The sequence below is a fragment of the Carassius auratus genome, chromosome 27, assembly GCF_003368295.1.
Source record: "Carassius auratus strain Wakin chromosome 27, ASM336829v1, whole genome shotgun sequence".
In the NCBI taxonomy this organism is placed as follows: Eukaryota; Metazoa; Chordata; class Actinopteri; order Cypriniformes; family Cyprinidae; genus Carassius; species Carassius auratus.
Window position 1 is genome coordinate 21,335,590 of NC_039269.1, and position 18,746 is coordinate 21,354,335.

At 36.2% G+C, this 18,746-nt stretch overlaps 3 protein-coding genes across 5 annotated transcripts in view; 1 reads left to right on the forward strand and 2 right to left on the reverse strand.

The window, feature by feature from the left end:
- Window positions 1-220: 220 nt before the first annotated feature.
- LOC113045864 (LIM zinc-binding domain-containing Nebulette-like) lies at window positions 221-4,434 on the forward strand. 2 transcript variants are annotated; one of them, XM_026206572.1, is made up of 7 exons: window positions 221-594; window positions 711-805; window positions 1,010-1,094; window positions 1,648-1,755; window positions 3,380-3,557; window positions 3,709-3,827; window positions 3,945-4,053. In XM_026206572.1, exons 1-7 carry the CDS (start codon window positions 526-528, stop codon window positions 3,954-3,956), a joined length of 666 nt encoding a protein of 221 aa, XP_026062357.1. In that variant the 5' UTR covers window positions 221-525; the 3' UTR covers window positions 3,957-4,053. The 2 variants fall into 2 exon arrangements, with proteins under 2 accessions (XP_026062357.1, XP_026062356.1); XM_026206571.1 differs by having other exon boundaries at window positions 239-594; window positions 3,934-4,434.
- A 237-nt stretch (window positions 4,435-4,671) lies between these two features.
- On the reverse strand, window positions 4,672-8,054 carry LOC113046423 (serine/threonine-protein kinase RIO1-like). Its single transcript, XM_026207279.1, has 4 exons — window positions 7,775-8,054; window positions 6,866-6,931; window positions 5,716-5,769; window positions 4,672-5,454 (listed from the first exon to the last, which is right to left on the reverse strand). Exons 1-4 carry the CDS (start codon window positions 7,955-7,957, stop codon window positions 5,296-5,298), a joined length of 462 nt encoding a protein of 153 aa, XP_026063064.1. The 5' UTR covers window positions 7,958-8,054; the 3' UTR covers window positions 4,672-5,295.
- A 2,728-nt stretch (window positions 8,055-10,782) lies between these two features.
- Window positions 10,783-18,746, reverse strand: part of LOC113045865 (ras-responsive element-binding protein 1-like) — a 33,306-nt gene continuing 25,342 nt past the window's right edge. The window contains exons 9-14 of one of the 2 annotated variants that reach the window (XM_026206573.1): window positions 18,545-18,734; window positions 15,911-18,455; window positions 15,469-15,561; window positions 14,347-14,517; window positions 13,358-14,110; window positions 10,783-13,131 (exon numbers count right to left, since the gene is read on the reverse strand). In XM_026206573.1, the coding sequence (XP_026062358.1) occupies window positions 12,650-13,131; window positions 13,358-14,110; window positions 14,347-14,517; window positions 15,469-15,561; window positions 15,911-18,455; window positions 18,545-18,734 (4,234 nt within the window). In that variant the 3' untranslated portion in view covers window positions 10,783-12,649. The remainder of the gene's footprint in view (window positions 13,132-13,357; window positions 14,111-14,346; window positions 14,518-15,468; window positions 15,562-15,910; window positions 18,456-18,544; window positions 18,735-18,746) is intronic. The other variant, XM_026206574.1, reaches the window with a different exon arrangement.

Here is an 18,746-nt window from a genome sequence, read left to right on the forward strand (position 1 = left end):
AGAAATATTACCGAGATGCTGTTATTCATGCCTCTTTAGCCTAGGTTTTATGTTTGAGGGGAGAAACTAAACAAACAGCATCTCTTAGAAACCAAAACAGCATTACAAACATAAAGCACACCATGCTGTCAGACCTAACAAAACACCATAAAGACGAAATAAAACGCGTCACACCGTACAAAACCTGATTCTTTATTTTGACCAATTTGTTTAGCTCTTTTTGGCTCTTTGAGCATGTAGCTACAGAAAAGCCAAATCCCCGCGGCCAGTGTTTGATTGCTCCTCCAACAGTCTCAGTGGGTGATGTTTGGTGAAATCTCACGCATCTTTGCTCCAGTTCTCTCACTGTGAGAGCAGCAGCACGCTGATAAACACTCGCGAGCCACGCACTTTAAAGCTCTGCGACATCAAGTCACCGCACGCTGTAGCAAGTCTGACATATCTGAGATATTTTACTTGTTAGTGGATTATCGGAGTGATAGGAGAAGTTATGCTATTTCCCCGGTCCATCGAAACAGCTTAAAAATGAATCCTCATTGCGCGCGCTGTGGGAAAATTGTCTACGCAACAGAGAAAGTGAACTGCCTGGACAAGGTATGTTCTCTTCCTTAGAACTAAAAATGTATATATGCTTCTGGATAAAGTGCTTTCATAAATATCTCTCCTGGATTGAGTTTTATGTGCAGTTTCCATCTCTCTACGTTTTTCAGTATTGGCACAAAGGATGCTTCCATTGTGAGGTGTGTAAAATGACTCTCAACATGAACAACTACAAGGGATATGAGAAGAAGCCCTACTGCAACGCGTATGTTATTGCCTTAAAAAAAACTAGTTTATTAATGAATTACATGTTCATATACACTGGTAATTTTCTGTTAAATTGGAGGTGTTGAAAACAGGCTACATGAAATAAATGATTGTTAATAACCTGGATTGTATTTATTTGATAGAACATGAGTACGGTAGAGTCCAAAAACCCATAATGACTCGCTTTTCTTTCTCCAAAAAGACACTATCCAAAACAGACCTTTACAATTGTGACAGACACCCCTGAGAACCTACGACTGAGACAGCAAAGCGAGCTCCAAAGTCAGGTAAGATCTCTTCTTCACTTTCACATTATTACACGTTAAAAAATATATTTTGAAAATACTGATCGAAATGTGAATGAGGCATATCTAGGGTAGAATAATGTTATTTGTTGTTATTGGTAGAGACAATTCAAAGGGATGAGGCGATCACTCGGCTGCCAGGGAGGCACTGGGTGTGATACTTTGAGGTCAGCACTGGGAAAAGCAAGGCAGCTGTCTACTCCGTGGTGCCCTGACCGATCCCCTCAGCTTCTCCACCTGGCAGCCCAAAGATGCTGCCAAGTCCATACTGGGGCCTAATCCTGGCATTATGACAGAAAAAAAAAAAATATTTTCTTAAAAAGATAGGTCAGCAAGCTGTTAAAATATATTTTATGTACTTGCAAAATTGCATTTAATATTGCTCATATTTTGTGTTCGGGATAAAAAAGAAAAAAAAAAGATAAGCTCAAATCTGGACTAGAAACAACCATACAGGACTCCCTAGCAACCAATCAGGAAGGCACTTAAAAGTACTCAGAACACGTACCAACTTCCTGGTTTTCTTGTTTTACAGGTCAAGTACAGGAAGGATTTTGAACAGAGTAAGGGCCGGGGCCTCAAATTTGTCTTGGATACTCCAGAGCTTCAGAGACTGAGGAAGGCCCAGGATCAGATCAGTAATGTATGCCGGGAAATGCAGAAAAACTCATGTATCCAAATGGAAAAAAGCAAATATGTAAATTTGATAAATGAATGTACTTGATATTCAAGCATTTATTTCTCATACAATACATACTGTCCAAAAGTTTGGGGTCAGTAAGATTATTTTTTCTTTTTTAAAGAAGTCTCTAAAGCTGACCTATCCTGAATTTGTTTGGCTAAAAATACAGTGGGAAAAATGAGTAATATTGTGAAATATTAATACAGTTTAAAATGTGTTCTGTTTTAAATAAATATGTAATTTATTCCTGTAATGGCAAAGCTGGATTTTCAGCATCATTACTCCAGTCGTCAGTGTCACATGATCCTTCAGAAATAATTCTAATATGTTGATTTGCTGCTCAATATTTTTTTTTCTTATTATTTTCAATGTTGAACCAGATTTTATGGAAACTATGATACATGTTTTACATTATTTGATGAATAAAAGTTCAAAAGAACAGCATTTTTAATAAAAGTATTATTCTCACTGACCCCAAACTTTTTAATGGTAGTGTATACGTTATTATTATAGTTTTATTGAAAAACCAGGCGACTGAAACTAGTGAATTCCCCCATAAACAACAAAAGTGATAAATTTATCATACATATTATAAGAGGAGTTAAATGCAGAATGCTCCCATAATTCAAGATGAGGGCAGAGAATGCTAATATTTATATAATTTCATATAGTTAATCAATATCACATGAAGAGTGCCATTTTTTTCCACAAACACTTCACTAAACAAGAAGTTAATATCAATAAACTTGCGTTTTAGACATAATAATGCCAATTTTAGCTCTATTTCATCAAAAAAAAAAAAAAAGAAGTAGTGTTTGGTGTCTGAACAACATGACGGTCTATTGTTCCTGAATGAATCAACCGTTTAAATGAATCAGTTCATTCAAAATGACTCACTTAATAAGCAGCTTATGAAGCCTACTGGTGGTTTTAGTTTCACATTTAAAATATACGTTTTAAATATTTGCAAATATCAGTATTCATTGTTTTAGGATTAAAATATCAAAACATTTGTAACTGCAGGTTAAATGCATACATGTCTTGCATTAAACAATGTATAAATACATCTGAATGCCACTTCAGATGCAGCTTCTGTGTGTCCTCTGCATTGCAAAGATGAATTTTGTCGATAATGAGAGTAATAAAAGAGTAAAAGTCACTTTAAACTGGTTGGAATATATACATTTCTATCACTGCTTTGAACTGACCACACAGAATATGAAGAATATCAAAAATTTTAAGAGTCAACTATCCACTGCAGTCCTGTAGCATAACACACTCAGTAAAATCTCGTCTGATTAACTTTATAGATAAAATCCCAGAAAAAAAAAATGTCTATATTGCACACCCCTAAGATTGTTTGGTGCACATAAGTCTCTGATCATCGTAAAAAAAGCTTTTATCTTAAAATTGTTTTCTCAACATAACAAGACAAAAAAAAAAATCCAAAAATTTTTCAAGGTTTTATTTTTTTTATTGAAGGGGCGTGGATGGCGAGGTTCTGATTAGAGCTTTGACAGAGTTTGAACACTGTATACATCACACTTACATGTGGAAGAAAAAGCTGCCTTCTCCATTCTTTCAGGCAAAGTATCCTAAGGATTTTGAGGGGTCTGGTTTGCATGGGGTCACTCAGGGAACGCGCGGGACGTACCTGGTACAGTCTCAGATGACACCTAACCATGAGACGGTGGGGAAAAGCACACATAAGGGGGGTCATCAGTACATCATGGAGATGAATCGAAGACCTGGCGTCATTGTGGGTAAGTTCTCTAATGTGAGATGCTCACACCTGGTAGTGAACCCTACAAAAAGCGAAGTCAGTAAATCACCTAAATCAAAATATCAAAATTACAACTGTAAGCAAAGTAGTACTACTGAAGGTCAAGATCATCCTGATAATTGTTGTTTTAGCACCTGTTCTTCCTGGTGCATACTATCCCAATGGCCACAGCCATGGGCACAGCTACATGCATCAGACAAGCATGCATTCACTGAGGTCAATGCAGCTGAGGTCACAACACAGGAGCATGGTGAGTCCTTATACTCTACAATATTATGTAGCATATGCACTCTTTTTGATTAAAATTTGAGTACCATAAAATACTTACTCGTATTGCACAAAATCTTGGTAACCAGACTGTGTACAGGGCCCTGTATGACTACACGGCGCAGGATTATGATGAGGTGTCGTTCCGGGACGGTGACATCATTCAGAACGTGCAGCCCATCGATGACGGCTGGATGTATGGAACGGTGCAGAGAACGGGGAGGGCGGGCATGCTGCCTGCTAACTATGTAGAGGGCATTCGCTAGCTGTCTCACTGAGCCTCAAATCACATGAACAGTTCTTTTTTTAATAGTGCAAATTGTCCCTCGAAGTGTTTATAATGTTACCTTCCTTAGTTTGTTACTCTGAACATCCAGTGTAAGTGAATGTACACTACTGTTCAAAAGTTTGGCACATGTAAGATTTTTGTATTTATTTATTCACTCTTTTTTTTTTTTTAATTAGTGCTTTTATTCAGCAAGGATGAATTAATTTGATAAAAAGTGACAGCAGATACTTTGCTGTGAAACATTTCCATTTAAAATAAATTTGATCTTTTCAAATTTCTGTTCAACAAGAAATCCTAAAAATCTGTTTTTTTTTTTTTTTTTTTTTTTTTTTTTTACCAAAAAAGCAACAATAACTGGTAGCACAAATGTTTTCAACATTAATAAAAAAAAAAAAAATTGACACTGATCTTTGCATCATAGGAATAAGTTACATTTAAAAATATTAAAATAGAAAACAGTTATATTAAATTATTTCACAATATTACAATTTTACTGTATTTTTTTACACCCCCCCCCCCCCCCCCCCAAAAAAAACTTTGGAAATGTAGTGTCTGTCATGTAATAAACAATTTTGTACCAATATGACATTGACATAAAAAAAGATTTAAATGTGCAAGATGTATAGAGGATTGTAAAGAGGATTTTGTCACTTAAATATGAAAGAGTGCTTTATTTTTATCAGCATGTTCCCTTGTAAAACATGAATATTTGTGTAAACTGTTCTGCACTATGTAAATTAAATGTTCCACTAAAGCAAAAATGTATTTGAATTGTCAGTCTGCATCAAAACATATTTTACCCACCATTAAAGCAGTATATCAAAGAAAGTATAAGAAAATAATACTTTTAATAAACATTTGAAAAATATGATGCTGATATCAGGGATTTATGACTTTTAAGGGACTGACATTTCATCAGCAAGAGTTCCCAGCTTAAATACTGCTACCATCAGTCAAGTAGCATTTCTGCTATAATCTCAGTTCACCTTCATCTTAACCAAATTCATCTTCCTTTCTTCATTTTGGCAACTTTCTCCTTGCGCTTTTTCTCATGCTTCGGCACTTTATTTTTTCTTTTCTTCCTCTGAGCTTCTTTAACCATTTTCTTTCTTTCCTGAAAGACACAGAAATACAAACTTATTCTCACAACCCACAACACAATTCATCTATTGCAACATCTTCCGTTCCCATTAGCTACTTTTCTGTCCAGCTGTGCTTCCTCAGTGTGTCTGCCGCCCTCTCCTGTGTCATCATCCTCCTCCTCCTCTCCTTCAGAGCTTGAACTATCACCCTTTGTGGAGTCTTCCAGTATGGAGGGTACCTGTTAAATAAAAAAATTCAGCAACAGCATTTTTAATCTGATTTCTCATTGTCATTACACTTGAGTTTGGCAATGTCTGTTGTTTATATTCTCGGTCTTAATCCACCCACATGTCATGTAGGCAAAGACAATTCCCAAGAGACCTAGTGGGTGCATTAATAGTGAAAACAAAGTCTTGGCCACATGAGGTGTCTTAAACCTAACGCTTAATCATTAATGCGCCACATGGTCTTCTTAAAAACAAAAACGCATTCTCCTCACTGTTTGCACTCCAGAAAGATCCTTCCTGAGGCCTGTCACTGTCTGGTAGAGGATCTGTAAAGGAGAAGAGATCATTTCATCCACTGCTACTAGTTCTCAGAACATCAGTTTATTATTTTTCATTTAGGGTGGGGAGACGTGCATTGTCTGTGTTTGTATCTTCAGAAGAAACCTCCACCTTTTTCTTCAACATTGTGTCCACATCCCTCTCATAATGGGTGACTTCAGTAACTGTGCGTGGAATGTAGGCTTTCTTAAATAGATCTACGAATTAATTTTTGAGACAGATCTACGAATTAATCATTAAACTGGTTCCCACAACAGTGATATTTCAGGTGACATGTATTGCTGTACTATATGGGGTTTTTAACTAAATCATTTTATCATGATAGCTAAGAATATATATTTCCATCTGTATGAATCTTTATATATATATATATATATATATATATATATATATATATATATATATATATATATATATATATATATGTATATATATATATATATATATGTTGTGTGTGTGTGTGTATATGAGATATTACAAAATTAGCAAGTGTTTACCCGTTTTTTTATTATTATTTATATACTGTTTTAATATTTATTATTAATACTTTGTATTAGCTTTATTTTTAATATTTTTTGCTTTCATTCATTAGTTTTATTAATTGTTATTAGTCATTTATATTTATATATTTTTTTTACATTTATTTAATTTTAAGTTTTATTAGTTCAACTTAAGCTTTGGTTAGTTTATAAGATTGTTGCCAACATTTCTCATTTTTGTTTGTCTAGTTTAAATGTCAAGTTCAATACATATTTTATTTCAATGAATGAAAATTATTTTTTGGTTTTAGATTTAGTTAACTATAACAACACTGACGTATAATCTATACAAGTGCTCACAAAGAGCAATATTTGTCTATTATCTTGACTAATTTAGAGCGGAGAAAACCCAAATGAAAAGCCCTCATTTTCCACAGAAATAATGTTTCAATTATATTTTACATTTTCATTACATCTAATTTCCATGACTTTTTCAGGGCTGCATACATTACTATTTAATAATTCAACAATGTTTCATGACTGTGTGAACTCTGGTAGCTTGGACAGGGATGCAAATGTTGAGAAATGTTAAAACTGAGTTCACCTCCTCATCAACTTTGTCCTGATTGGATCTGTCCTCTGCAGTTCTTTCAGTTGCTATCTCCATCGCCTGCAGGTAAACCACAAACATATTTAATCAATCCACAACAAACGCTAAAAAGCACTTGTACAGTATGTACCCTAATAGGACTGGGTTGTGACACAAATTTTACAATATGATTCAGATTCACATGCTTGTGATTCGATTTGATTCAGTATTGATTGTTTTGAATATAAAAATAAGAAAAAAAAAACAACTTATAAAATATAGGCTACATACGTGATTAGCCGGTTCATTTCTATAATATTGAAGGTTAAAATTAGATTACACTCAAAAAGGTATAAAGGTATCACATATGGTTTTGGATATTATCCCAAATCCAACTTTTCCTATTATTATTATCTCGTTTTCCTTAACCAGCTGGGAAAGAAGTAACAGCTGCGTTTGTGTTCAGTTTTCTTACTATCAGCCATGATCATTCTACTCTGTTAATTAAAAGGCAGTTTATATGTATATTCACCACTAGACATGAGAAGCACACACTAGTTAATTATAGACCAATCTTGAATCTACCTTTTCTGTCCAAGATACTAGAAAAGATGGTATCCTCACAATTATATTCCTTCTTAGAGAAAAATGGTATATGTGAGGATTTCCTAGTTTTTTTCATAGTTATTGAGAATGCTGACATCATCCAGAGCAGTGAGGTCAACCCCGCCCTACTTCTCTCTATTCTTTAGTAAACGTTTGTCTCAGCAGATTTGTGAATAGCTTTTAAGAGAAAACTCTTTGCTAAAAACTTTTACTGCTATTTAGAATAACTTTTAGTGGTAGATAAAATGTTTTGTGAATAGAGGCCCAGGTTTATTGTCAACATTGGCCTTGTGGTCACGATCGTTCTTTGACGAATACCTGTGGATTATTCCCAGCCCTCAATGCAGTGTAGCACTTAGTGAAGTCTCCTCCTCCTGATTCATTCCAATCCCATTCATCATCATCATCTCCATCATCATCATAGTCCTCATTTTCACCTTGCTTATAATTTTTGAAAGTTTGTAAAGTAACTTTGTGCAGCTGGTTCTCCAGGGAGAGCATGTCAGGGACATGACTGATTTCCGGCTCACTGTGGAAAAACAGCACATTGTGTAAACCTCACCCATTAAGCATTTATTAATTGTTTATGTATTTTTTTTTATAATTCCGTGTCGGTTTGACAAGACAGACCCAAAGTTATGGAGTCAAAATAATGTTGTATATATACTAAAAAAAAAAATAAAGTATTGCAAAAGAAAATAAAGTTTTGCAAATGAAAATCAAAGTATTGTGGAAAATAAATGTGCTTTTTGCAAACAAAAATAAAGAATTGCAAAACATAAATGAAACGATGATTTGCAATTTATATTTTCCATGGTTATATCTATTAATTTATTTGCAACGCTGCTTTTATTTTGCATGAAAGTCTAGTTTGAGCTTGCGATGCCTTTTAACCTTTGTGCTTCACTTTTCTGCGCATCTCGATTTACTGCACTGTTTTGACGTGCCAGGACGGGGGCGTGTACAACAACATGTACATCGCCTGAGACGCAGCTCACTGATCCAGGTACTGTCATGCTGAGCGGAGGCTTGCGTGTGGATCATTTCTTTTTATTCAATAGCATTAAAACATACATGTTTTTATTTTATTTACTTTATTAACAAATGTATGTGTGTATTAGCAGTATATGCTCAAGTTAAAGAAGTTAAAGAACCCCCACGTCAAAACAGTGCCACAAATCGAGATGATACATATCTATGGTTCAAGCAGCCATTCAGATTTTTGTATTCTCAGTGGTGTTCATCACAGCACCAAATAATTAAATATTTAGACTTAATAGGCTATTTTTTAAGAATTTCTTTCTTTTTTATCTACATTATACCTGGACTATAACATGCACAGGATATTGTTTGAAAATGATTTGATTCTTTATTGCTTGGTCACACTTTAGGCTACATTAAGTCTCTATAAATGAACAATAGTTGATTCATTAGTTAAGAAACTGCCAATGAAAAATTATTTTTAAACATTAATCTAACTTTAATATTTAATAACACATTGTTAAAATCAAAAGGTGCAACTGTGTTATTTAATGAACTAACAGTTATTATTATCATATTGTAGATTGTTATTTATTGGTCTTATATATATATATATATATATATGTATATATATATATATATATATATATATATATATATATATATATATATATATATATATATATGTAAATACATGTAAATATTTGCAAAATATATGCTGTATGTGTGTATATTTATATATACATAATAATATAGACAACACACACTGACACACACACACACACACACACATACATACATATACATATATATACATATATAAACATATATATATATATATATATATATATATATATATATATATATATATATATATATATATATATAATGTAAACAAAATCTTTTATTTTGGATGCGTTGTACAGACCAAAAGAAGAAGTTTCTTCTGCTCATCAAGCCTGCATTTATTTGATCAAAAATACAGAAAAAACTGTAATATTGTAAAATATTATTACGACTTAAAATAATAGTTTTCTATTTGAATATAATTAAAAAATAAATAAAATATTCCTGTGATGCAAAGCTGAATTTTCAGCATCATTACTCCAGCCTTCAGTGTCACATGTAACATCCAGTCTATCACATGATCATTTAGAAATCATTCTAATATTCTGATTTATTATGAGTGTTGGAAACAGTTCTGCTGTCTAATATATTTGATGAATAAAAGGTTAAAAAGAACTGCATTTATTCAAAATAAAAAACAATTTCTAATAATATATATTCTAATAATATATTTTCTTTACTATCACTTTTTATCAATTTAACACATCCTTGCTGAATAAAAGTATTGATTTTATTTAAAAAAGAAAGAAAAAAATTACTGACCCCAAATTACTGACCAGTAGTGTATATTGTTATTACAAAATATTTATATTTTAAAAACATAGCTTCTTCTTATTTCTTTTTTTTTATTATTCATCAAAGTATCCTAAAAAAGTATCACATGTTCTGAAAAAATATTAAGCAGCAGAACTGTTTCCAACTTTGATAATGAATCATCATATTAGAATGATTTCTAAAGGATCATGTGATAATGATCCTAAAAATTCAGCTTTGCATCACAGAAATAAATGATAATTTAAAGTATAATACATTTAAAAATAATTATTTTAAACTGTAATAATATATCACAATATTACATTTTTTTTTCTGTATTTTTGATCAAATAAATGCAGGCTTGATGAGCAGAAGAAACTTCTTTCAAAAACATTAAAAATAGTAATGTTTCCAAACTTTTGGTGTGTACTGTATATATATATATATATATATATATATATATATATATTTCCCATTTTGGTGTGTATATGACTCATGATCATAACCAATGTAAATGTGCCAGTATATAATTATTTTTCATGATCGCTTGAACCTTGTAACGTTAATATGATGGACTAATATCGTTTCATACCTCCCCGTCTCGTCTGCATCATCAAACTGCCCCGGTACAACCTGATACATCGCGCTGCTCTAATTTTAATTAAATAAAACGCCCGAATCCTTAAAATATATCTTAAACAAAAATACCAACAGTACTTAGAAGGCTCAAAGAGAGAACTCGAAGCGCTAAATTAAGCACCCATTTTCAGCAGGCTAATCATTAATGAATTATTATACTTCATAAAGATACACTGCTGATATCAAATGCATACAGGCAGAGAGATTGCTAGAATGTTCTTGATGGTTGATATGGTGCTGTATTATAATAGTATTAAATATGAACAATACTATAATAATATTAATGTTAAGTTTAAATTGAGAAAAAATATAGACAGAAAAAAAAAATCATTCTTAGTGTACATTTATTGATTGGATGATTTATTCGCTTTACAGGGTTGAAAAAAGCAAAGTCAACGAGTTGTCTACATCTGAACTGATCTGACAGGTATCTGCAATACATCTGACAAACATTGTCACTGATATCTGAATTAATTACAAGAATTTGCAGATTTTTTGCACAAAAGGTTTGGTACATTTAGGCCTAAACATACAGTGACCAAATTGAGTCAAATGCTCTTAAATGTAGTGTAGTGAACAGAGATTGCATTTCACACACCAGACAGATACACAGATTGTGAAAACCCCTGAGAAATAGAATAACTGAGAAATACAAATCAGATCAACATGCAAAAATCATTATATTTATAATCATATTGTCAAACCCATCAAATGATACTCTCAATGTTCTCGAATGAATGGGTAGCTGAATTGGTTGAAGGTTTCACTAGCTGACAAACAAACACACACAAACACACACACACATAAAATATATAATTATCTAAAGAATCTGAATGTACAGAGTTTCTGAAAATGTTGAGAACCTCACAATCTCAAACAACATTCATCTTTTGATTCTCCTCGCTACAGAAATTGGATTCAACATGGCTTTTCAAAATGACAACCACACGCTCCAGACTGATCAATAAATACCTGCAGACAATGTTCAGTGTTTTCTATCCATATGACTGTGCACACCCACACACACACCCACACACAGACACACACACGTATACATTTACAAGTACAAACATCATTCAAAAACAACATAAAGAAAGAAAAATGTGTTTCGACAAATATAAACCCAGTTCATTTGCAATGTTTCAATTGGTTTTAAATCCAGAGACACAGCTTTCAAAATGAATGAAAACTAGCAAACGTTTTTGCCACTATGAGGGCTTCAAATTCACTGGATCTCAAATGCAGTTTTGTGTGGACTTCAGGGGTTATTGAAGTCACACTATTGCAACAACGAATGTAAAAGGGTTCAATTTGTGTTTTGTTTTAGGAAAAATAAATATCCCTTCTACATAAACCAGTATAAGGGATACATTTCAGATTGCTTTTCAGAATCAATATGTACAAGATAAAAAGAAAAAGAAGTGTTTGAATTTTAGTGTGAACACCAGTGTTGAAGTCAAAATGAATCATAGAGAGATTTCCAGTACAAACACAAAACCAAGAAGCCAAACACACTTTATAGATATAAAATGTTCACTGAATCGCACTGACTTCTCTCAGATGCACAGGCCTTATAATATAATACTTCACACTCTATGCCACCAGAAGGCGCTGTTTCAAGCTTCCCGGCCACTTGTGCATGCCTTCTGCAACATTTGTCAACGAGGCTGAAGATGGAGGATAATACACAAAGAATGGGCAAATATTGCCGATAAACTGATTGGCCGACGATCACCCAAAATAAAAATTACAGAGCTGAACAGCAATTGTATCCAAAATGTATTCAGCCAATCTTGATAATGACAATAAGTCGGCAATTAAGCTCTTCAAATCCATAAGACAAAAAGGAAACCAACCAACTCTATACAGATACTAAAAACATGCAGAAACTGACTCAAGAATAATACAATTTAATGCTGATATATAAATCTTCTGTTCATCATACAAACACTTCTAATTTATTGATATAAAGGCTTTATATGATTCATTAAAAATCATATAAATAGGATTAAAATTGCTACCGTCCAGTTATGTGTTGATCCAGATCTTTAGAAGAAAGCATTAAGGCATCAATAGAAGTCTGTCATGCGCACTGTATAAGACAAATATCGGCAGAAGCCAGGCTTTGCAACTCTTAGAGTTTGTGGAAGCTCGATAAACTATGGCACAAAATCAACACAGTGAATTTTCTCTTCACTGATCGGGTGTCTCTGTCATGTCCTGAGCTGCTGTACAGCTATGGACACTGATTTTTGCAAGATCTGGATCACAGCCTGATTGGGCCTCTACTGAGGCGACTGTTTGATGCTCCTCCTGTTCAGCCCCATCCGGCTGAGGTTCTTCAGCAGAATTCATCGCCATGGATGTATCTTCAGGATGCTGAATTTCCTCCACATGCCCTTCACTCTCTTCTTCTTGGGGTGCTCCTGCTTTCCCACATTCATTCTCACTCTGGATTGGAGCTGTTGCTTCACTTTGACTTGCAGATGAACACCTCACCTCTTTTCCCTCCGGCAATTCGCTGTCATCTCTTGCTCCATCCATTTCTTCAATCAATTCTGCCTCATCTGTCCCTTTTTCGTCTGTGGGTTTCTGGTGGACACGTTGATGCCTCACCAGACTGTGCTTCAGGGTGAAGGTGCGGTGACAGGTTTGGCACTTATAAGGTCGCTCACCTACAACACAAAGGGTCATGTTAGATGCATCAACTTTTTCATTTTAATTGTGTTAAAGGGATAGTTCACCCAAATATGGAAATTCTGTCATTAATTACTCACCCTTATGTAGTTTGGAACAACATGAGGGTGAGTAATTAATGACAAAATGTTCATTTTTGGGTGAACTATCCCTTCAATCGTTTAAGGTTGGTAAATAATAACAGTAGAATGCTCCAGATCTTACCAGTATGTGAGCGCATGTGTCTGGTCAAGTCTTGCAGGCTCCAGAAGCGTTTGCTGCACACAGCACAGATCTTCTTCCTCTTGTCGGTTTTGCCTCCAGTGGTTTCGGCCTCCTCTTCCAAAGCCCTGAGCTCTGAGGAAGCAGCTTCTTCTTCTTCATCATCACTCATCACCTCCCTCTCCTCCTCATCAGCACCACTTTCCACACAGCTGCTGTTCTCGTCCTTTTCATCATCTTCTAACTTGGCCTCCAGATCCAGTTCCTTTCTGGGTGCTGGGACTGGGTTTTGAGGAGCAGGTTGGCATCTTCCTTTTTTGCCTCTATTCTCTGGCTGGACCTCCTGAATGTGAGTTTTCTGGTGCCGGCTGAGAGTGGCTGCATGGCGAAAGGTCTTCTTGCAGGACGCACAGGTGTGTGGGAACTCATCTGGTGGAGAAACCGGTTCAGCAGTTGATTTAGGCTGGTGCTGCTCTGTTCCAGAAAGCTTGAAGTCTACGAACTTGTTGGCGAGGTTCATATCAAGACTATTGTTGCTTTGAGAGTCATCGTCATTATTTTCTACTCCCTCAGGGTTTCCCTCTGCTGGCTGTGTTTGGTTTAGGTCTGAGATGCTGTCTGTTTGTTCAGCCGCTGATTGTCCTGTTTGCTCTGGTGCATGTTCTGGAGATGAAGCTCTCTCCTCTTGTTTGGGGTTGACAGAGCTCAGATCCACAATATCTCTGACTACAGGAGGTTCAGTGTCAGATACACTCTCTACCAAGACAACAAAAGCTTGTTAAGCACTATATACATTTAACTGCTCTGCATACACGTTTCAAATGATGTAATAATATTCAATTATAATATTGCAATATGAAGTCTTGATGCCACACAGAAAACACACTAAATTACAATACACCATGAAAGAACCATCAACCCTTCATTTAAAAATTTCAAAATGCAAGAATACTATTGATAAATATTCATATATATAATATAATGTTACTGACCAATAGTGCCAGTACTTCCTTGGGATCCTTCGTCAGCCTTAGGTCTGGGTCGAGATCCACTGTTTTGAAGAGTCCGATTAGACATTCCATGTTTGCGGAGCAGGTGGCGCTCACAGTTTGACTTGGTGGAGAAGAATGACTCACACTGAGGACAAGGGTATGGCTTCTGACCTGTGAAATTAATGCACAAAACCGTAACACTCTGAAGAGAGAAACAAACTTTATTGACTCAAATACACTGGATCAAATAAAAATGTATATAAAAAGTTTGTAGTCGGTAAGATTATTTTTTTGTTTTTGAAAGAAATTTCTAATGCTCATTATGGCTGCATTCATTCATTAATATGGTGAAATATTATAACAATTTAAAATATATGTTTTCTATTTGAATATATTTTAAAATATAATTTTAAAAATAAAAATGTATTTCTGTGAAGATTTTGAGCAGCCAGTACTCCAGTCTTCAATGTCACAAAGGATTTCAAATCAACACATTCTGATTTGTTGCTTGAAAAATATTTAGTTTTAGATTCAATGTTGAAAATTTTTGTGGAAGCCATAATGTACATTTAAGGGTTCTCTGAAAAAAACTAAGTTAAAATTAACAGAATGTCAAAAAAAAAAAAAAAAGTAAAAACATTTTTTTAATAACATTTAAAGGTGGGGAATGTATTTTTTCAAAAACATTTTAGAAAACAGAGTCGGCAGAGTACCAAAACCAACTTGTAGCCAATCAGCAGTAAGGGGCGTGTCTACTCATAATGGGGACGAGAGAGTGCTCAGTACACAGGACGGACATTAGCCGAGCCGAGCCAAGTGACAACAGAAAGATAGAGATGGCGGATTAAAAACAAAAGAGGAAAACGTCTGTGAAACAAAAGAAGGCTTGGGATACGGCAAGAAGTAGGACCCGTGTAAATATCAGATCAGCTTTCCGGCGCTGAAGATACTCAAAGAGGCCTGCGATTGGACGCTAAGGTTTTTTTTTTCTTCTCGATAGTTATGTAACATGGTTTTGCTTTGTTTCACAGAACTAATATATGCTGTTAAAATAAATAGATGCACGTTAAAACACACAGTACTAACAAAACACATTGCTTTCACTTATTGATGACATCATACCTTCAGCCGGCTGGCACAGCAGATTCCGCCATAATCGTTGCCTGGGTTGCGTACGTATGTGTGGGGCGGTGCTATCAAAATAGGGGCGAGACCCTTTTGGGGTAGAGGCGTGTTTGTTTTGGTGATTTGAAATCTCAACATTGGCTACAAGAAATCACTTACCCCACCTTTAAAATATTTTTACTATCACTGTTGAATAATTTAATGCATCCTTGCTGACTAAGTATTCATTTCTTTCTGCACTACTGTGTGATTTATTCAAGATCATTTTAATAGATGAAGAATGAATCACTGACAAATTAAATATTGTACTTCATTTAACAAATTCTATAAACTCCACTTTGCTAAGAAAGGTATGTAGCTAAATGTATTGTAGGACAGAGTAAACAAAAAGTAAATAAAGTGCTTTATTTCATAATTTATGAATTGTAAACAGTCTCACCTGTGTGTGTTAGCATATGCCTTTGCAATGAGCTGGCCCAAGGGAACAGACGTGGACAGTATGGGCAGGTCATTTTCTGCACTGAATTGGAATAAGCGTTCTTCTTTCCTTTGTTTTGGGAAGGTTTCTTTGGCTTATCCTCTCGTCCCTCTTTTACCTCCTCATTAAAAGATTGCTTCTCTTTCTCTTCCTTCATTGGCTCCATCTGACTGGGTTGTAAGTAGGGGCTGAATTTATTTGAGTCTGTGGTAGCTAGCATTTTCTCCACACTGGGAAACTCTCCACTTGACTCCAAGTCAACGCCACAACCTGTCGGCATTCTTGGATCACAGATCTCTTCCTGAAACGGTCTCTTCCTGCCTCTCTTCTTTGTGTTACCAAAAGAGCCATTTTGAATGTAATCCAGTTTAGTAGTGCCCTTCTTCTCACTTAGTGTATTAAAATCCATTGCACTAACACTGTTTTTGCCATCTATTCCTGTTTCAATCATCTGGACAATGGAGGCCAGCGGTGCCATTTTAGTACTGGAAACAGAAGATGGTTTTGGTAGCAATGGCTTCAAGCGAGGAAAAGGCTTAGTAAGGTCACTGGATAGAGCAGAGGCCAGGCTAGAAATGGAGACTGGGAGAGTGGCGAGAAGTCCAGGGGTCGTTTCCAGGGTTTGTTCTTTCTTGATGTCTTGTTGATTCAGGGACACACTCTGAGGTTGTTCTTTCGTCATTTTCTTCTTCTCAGGAACCTTAGGTATTGAGAGATCAATGGGCTCCATAGAGCAGTCGTTAAACAGAGGAGATGTTGTTACTTCAATTTTAACATTTGAAGCAATCGTTTTTTGAGATTTGCTAGAGAAATCTAAAGGCTGGTCTTGGTCCTCAACAGGTCCAGTGTAGGGACCTACATTCTGAGGAACGGTGCTGTTAATCAGCCCATTTGAGGTTGGAGGGATGGCTTGAGTGGTAGTGTCTCCTCCAACCGGTACAAGACTTTTGATGTGTTCTTCAATTTCCCGCTCTGGAACATCTGGGTGGTGCTTCAGCAAATGGTGAATGCAGTTCCTTTTAGCGAGAAACGCTGCCCCACATTGCTTACACTCAAATGGCTTCCGCTGACATCCATTGTGCGTCCGCAGGTGAATCTGAAGTGCTCTGTAGCTCTTAAGGTCCTCCCCGCAAAATCGACAAGATGTGTTACCGGCACCGGCCGTATCAAGAAGGTCTAGTGTGGTGCCTCCGATTACACCACTTGCACTAGAGGAGGTGGTAACATATTCAATGTTTTTCTCGATGTCTTTGCGAGTGTTTTTCATGTGTTTCTTGCGCAAATGACGCTCACAGTTAGCCTTCACAGTGAAAGGGTAGTGACAGAGGCGACAGACATATGGCCGCTCACCGCTATGTGTTCTGAAATGTCGAATCAGTGTTGCTTTGTCAGGAGCGGCGTAGCTACAAATGGTGCACTGGTACGGTGACGCTCCCAGATGGTGACGCATATGAGCCTGGAGGCCGCCTAAGAAGGAAAAAACTTCTTTGCAGAACCGGCAAGGGTACTCGGTCTTGGCCATCTTCTTGCCTCTTGATTCCTTCCTTTTGCCATTAAACTCTTCTTGCTTTCCAGTTTCATATGAAATAATCGTGTTTCCTATGACATCTGGCCCCAGCTGAGTAGTCTCCCAGTTGGTAGGAGATGAAGAGGTTGAGGATGAAGAGGAGGCTGGTGATTGTCTGGCAGTTCTCACTTGTTGACCTGTTTGGGGTGGAAGGCTAGGACTGATGTTGCCCGATGAGGCCTGTTGGGCGCTCATGACAGGAGGAGGGGGTGTGGAAGTACCCATACTTGATCGTGGAGTGATTAAGGGCTTTTGCTTCAGAGAAGCAATCTGTTTGGGGTCCACCTGTAGAGGACTGCCCAGACCTTTGGCAAGCATAGACAAAGACATCTGAGGTGGCACAGAGGCTGCAAGCTTAAGGATTTGTTCAATGTCTGCTAGCTCCACCGCAGCTTGACCACTTATTGGGACAAACATACCACTTCTGACGATACTATTGAGTGGCTGTAGTGACAGGAGGCCAAGGGCGGCATTCTTGTTCATGGCTTGAAGAGAGACGGGTTCCAAAATTGAGTCACCGAGATTGTTGCTGTTTTCTTGAGGTAGATTAGTTGAAGGTGGCTCAATATGAATAAAGTGAATGCTGTCTAAAATTTCCTGCTGAATTTGCTCTTCTGATTTCTCTGGCTTGGCCAAAGAAGAGTGTTGGAGACCCAGGCACTCCAAGAAAACGTTTTTTCCATCTGAACTGGTACGATCAACATGTGGTACTAGTTCATTGACCTCCTTGGAATCCGTGGAATGGGAGTTAACTTTGGGTGCATCCATAACACCATCTGCGTTATGTTCCTGAGGTTCAGTGCTGGTGCCTGCGCTACTTTTATGTGAGGATTTGTGGAGATCCAGAGACTGCTGAAGAGGGAAGGCCTTGTTGCAGACCTCACAAACAAATTTGTGGAACTTGCTAGAACATCTGCGCAAATTAGTCTCACACCAGACCTGAATAAATAAAACAAATTATTTTCTGTCATCATCCTAAAAAGATATAAAGTAATTATATCTCATCTAATGCATTTACAAGTCTTTACCTGTGCAATTTGGGGAAATTTTTGACAGCTGAAGTCAATAAAAGCCAAGTCACCAAACCCCAGAGGGATGGAGGGGTTATTCTGAATAAAGGGTTGTCCAGAGGGGTCAGTAGGGAGCTGCTTATGAATGGCGGCGTTATGACGGAGAAGACCCCGATGTGTGCGAAAGGAAATGCAACAAATGCTACACCTAGGATTAGAG

Coding starts and splice junctions, on each gene's coding strand:
- LOC113045864 (XM_026206571.1), top strand. CDS start 526: ATGAATCCTCATTGCGCGCGCTGTGGGAAAATTGTCTACGCAACAGAG. Junction 806..1,009: donor AAGAAGCCCTACTGCAACGC/GTATGTTATTGC, acceptor TTCTCCAAAAAG/ACACTATCCAAAACAGACCT. Junction 3,558..3,708: donor AAGACCTGGCGTCATTGTGG/GTAAGTTCTCTA, acceptor TTGTTGTTTTAG/CACCTGTTCTTCCTGGTGCA.
- LOC113046423 (XM_026207279.1), bottom strand. CDS start 7,957: ATGCTCTCCCTGGAGAACCAGCTGCACAAAGTTACTTTACAAACTTTC. Junction 5,770..6,865: donor AGGACAAAGTTGATGAGGAG/GTGAACTCAGTT, acceptor TCTCCTTTACAG/ATCCTCTACCAGACAGTGAC. Junction 5,455..5,715: donor ATCTTTCTGGAGTGCAAACA/GTGAGGAGAATG, acceptor TTTATTTAACAG/GTACCCTCCATACTGGAAGA.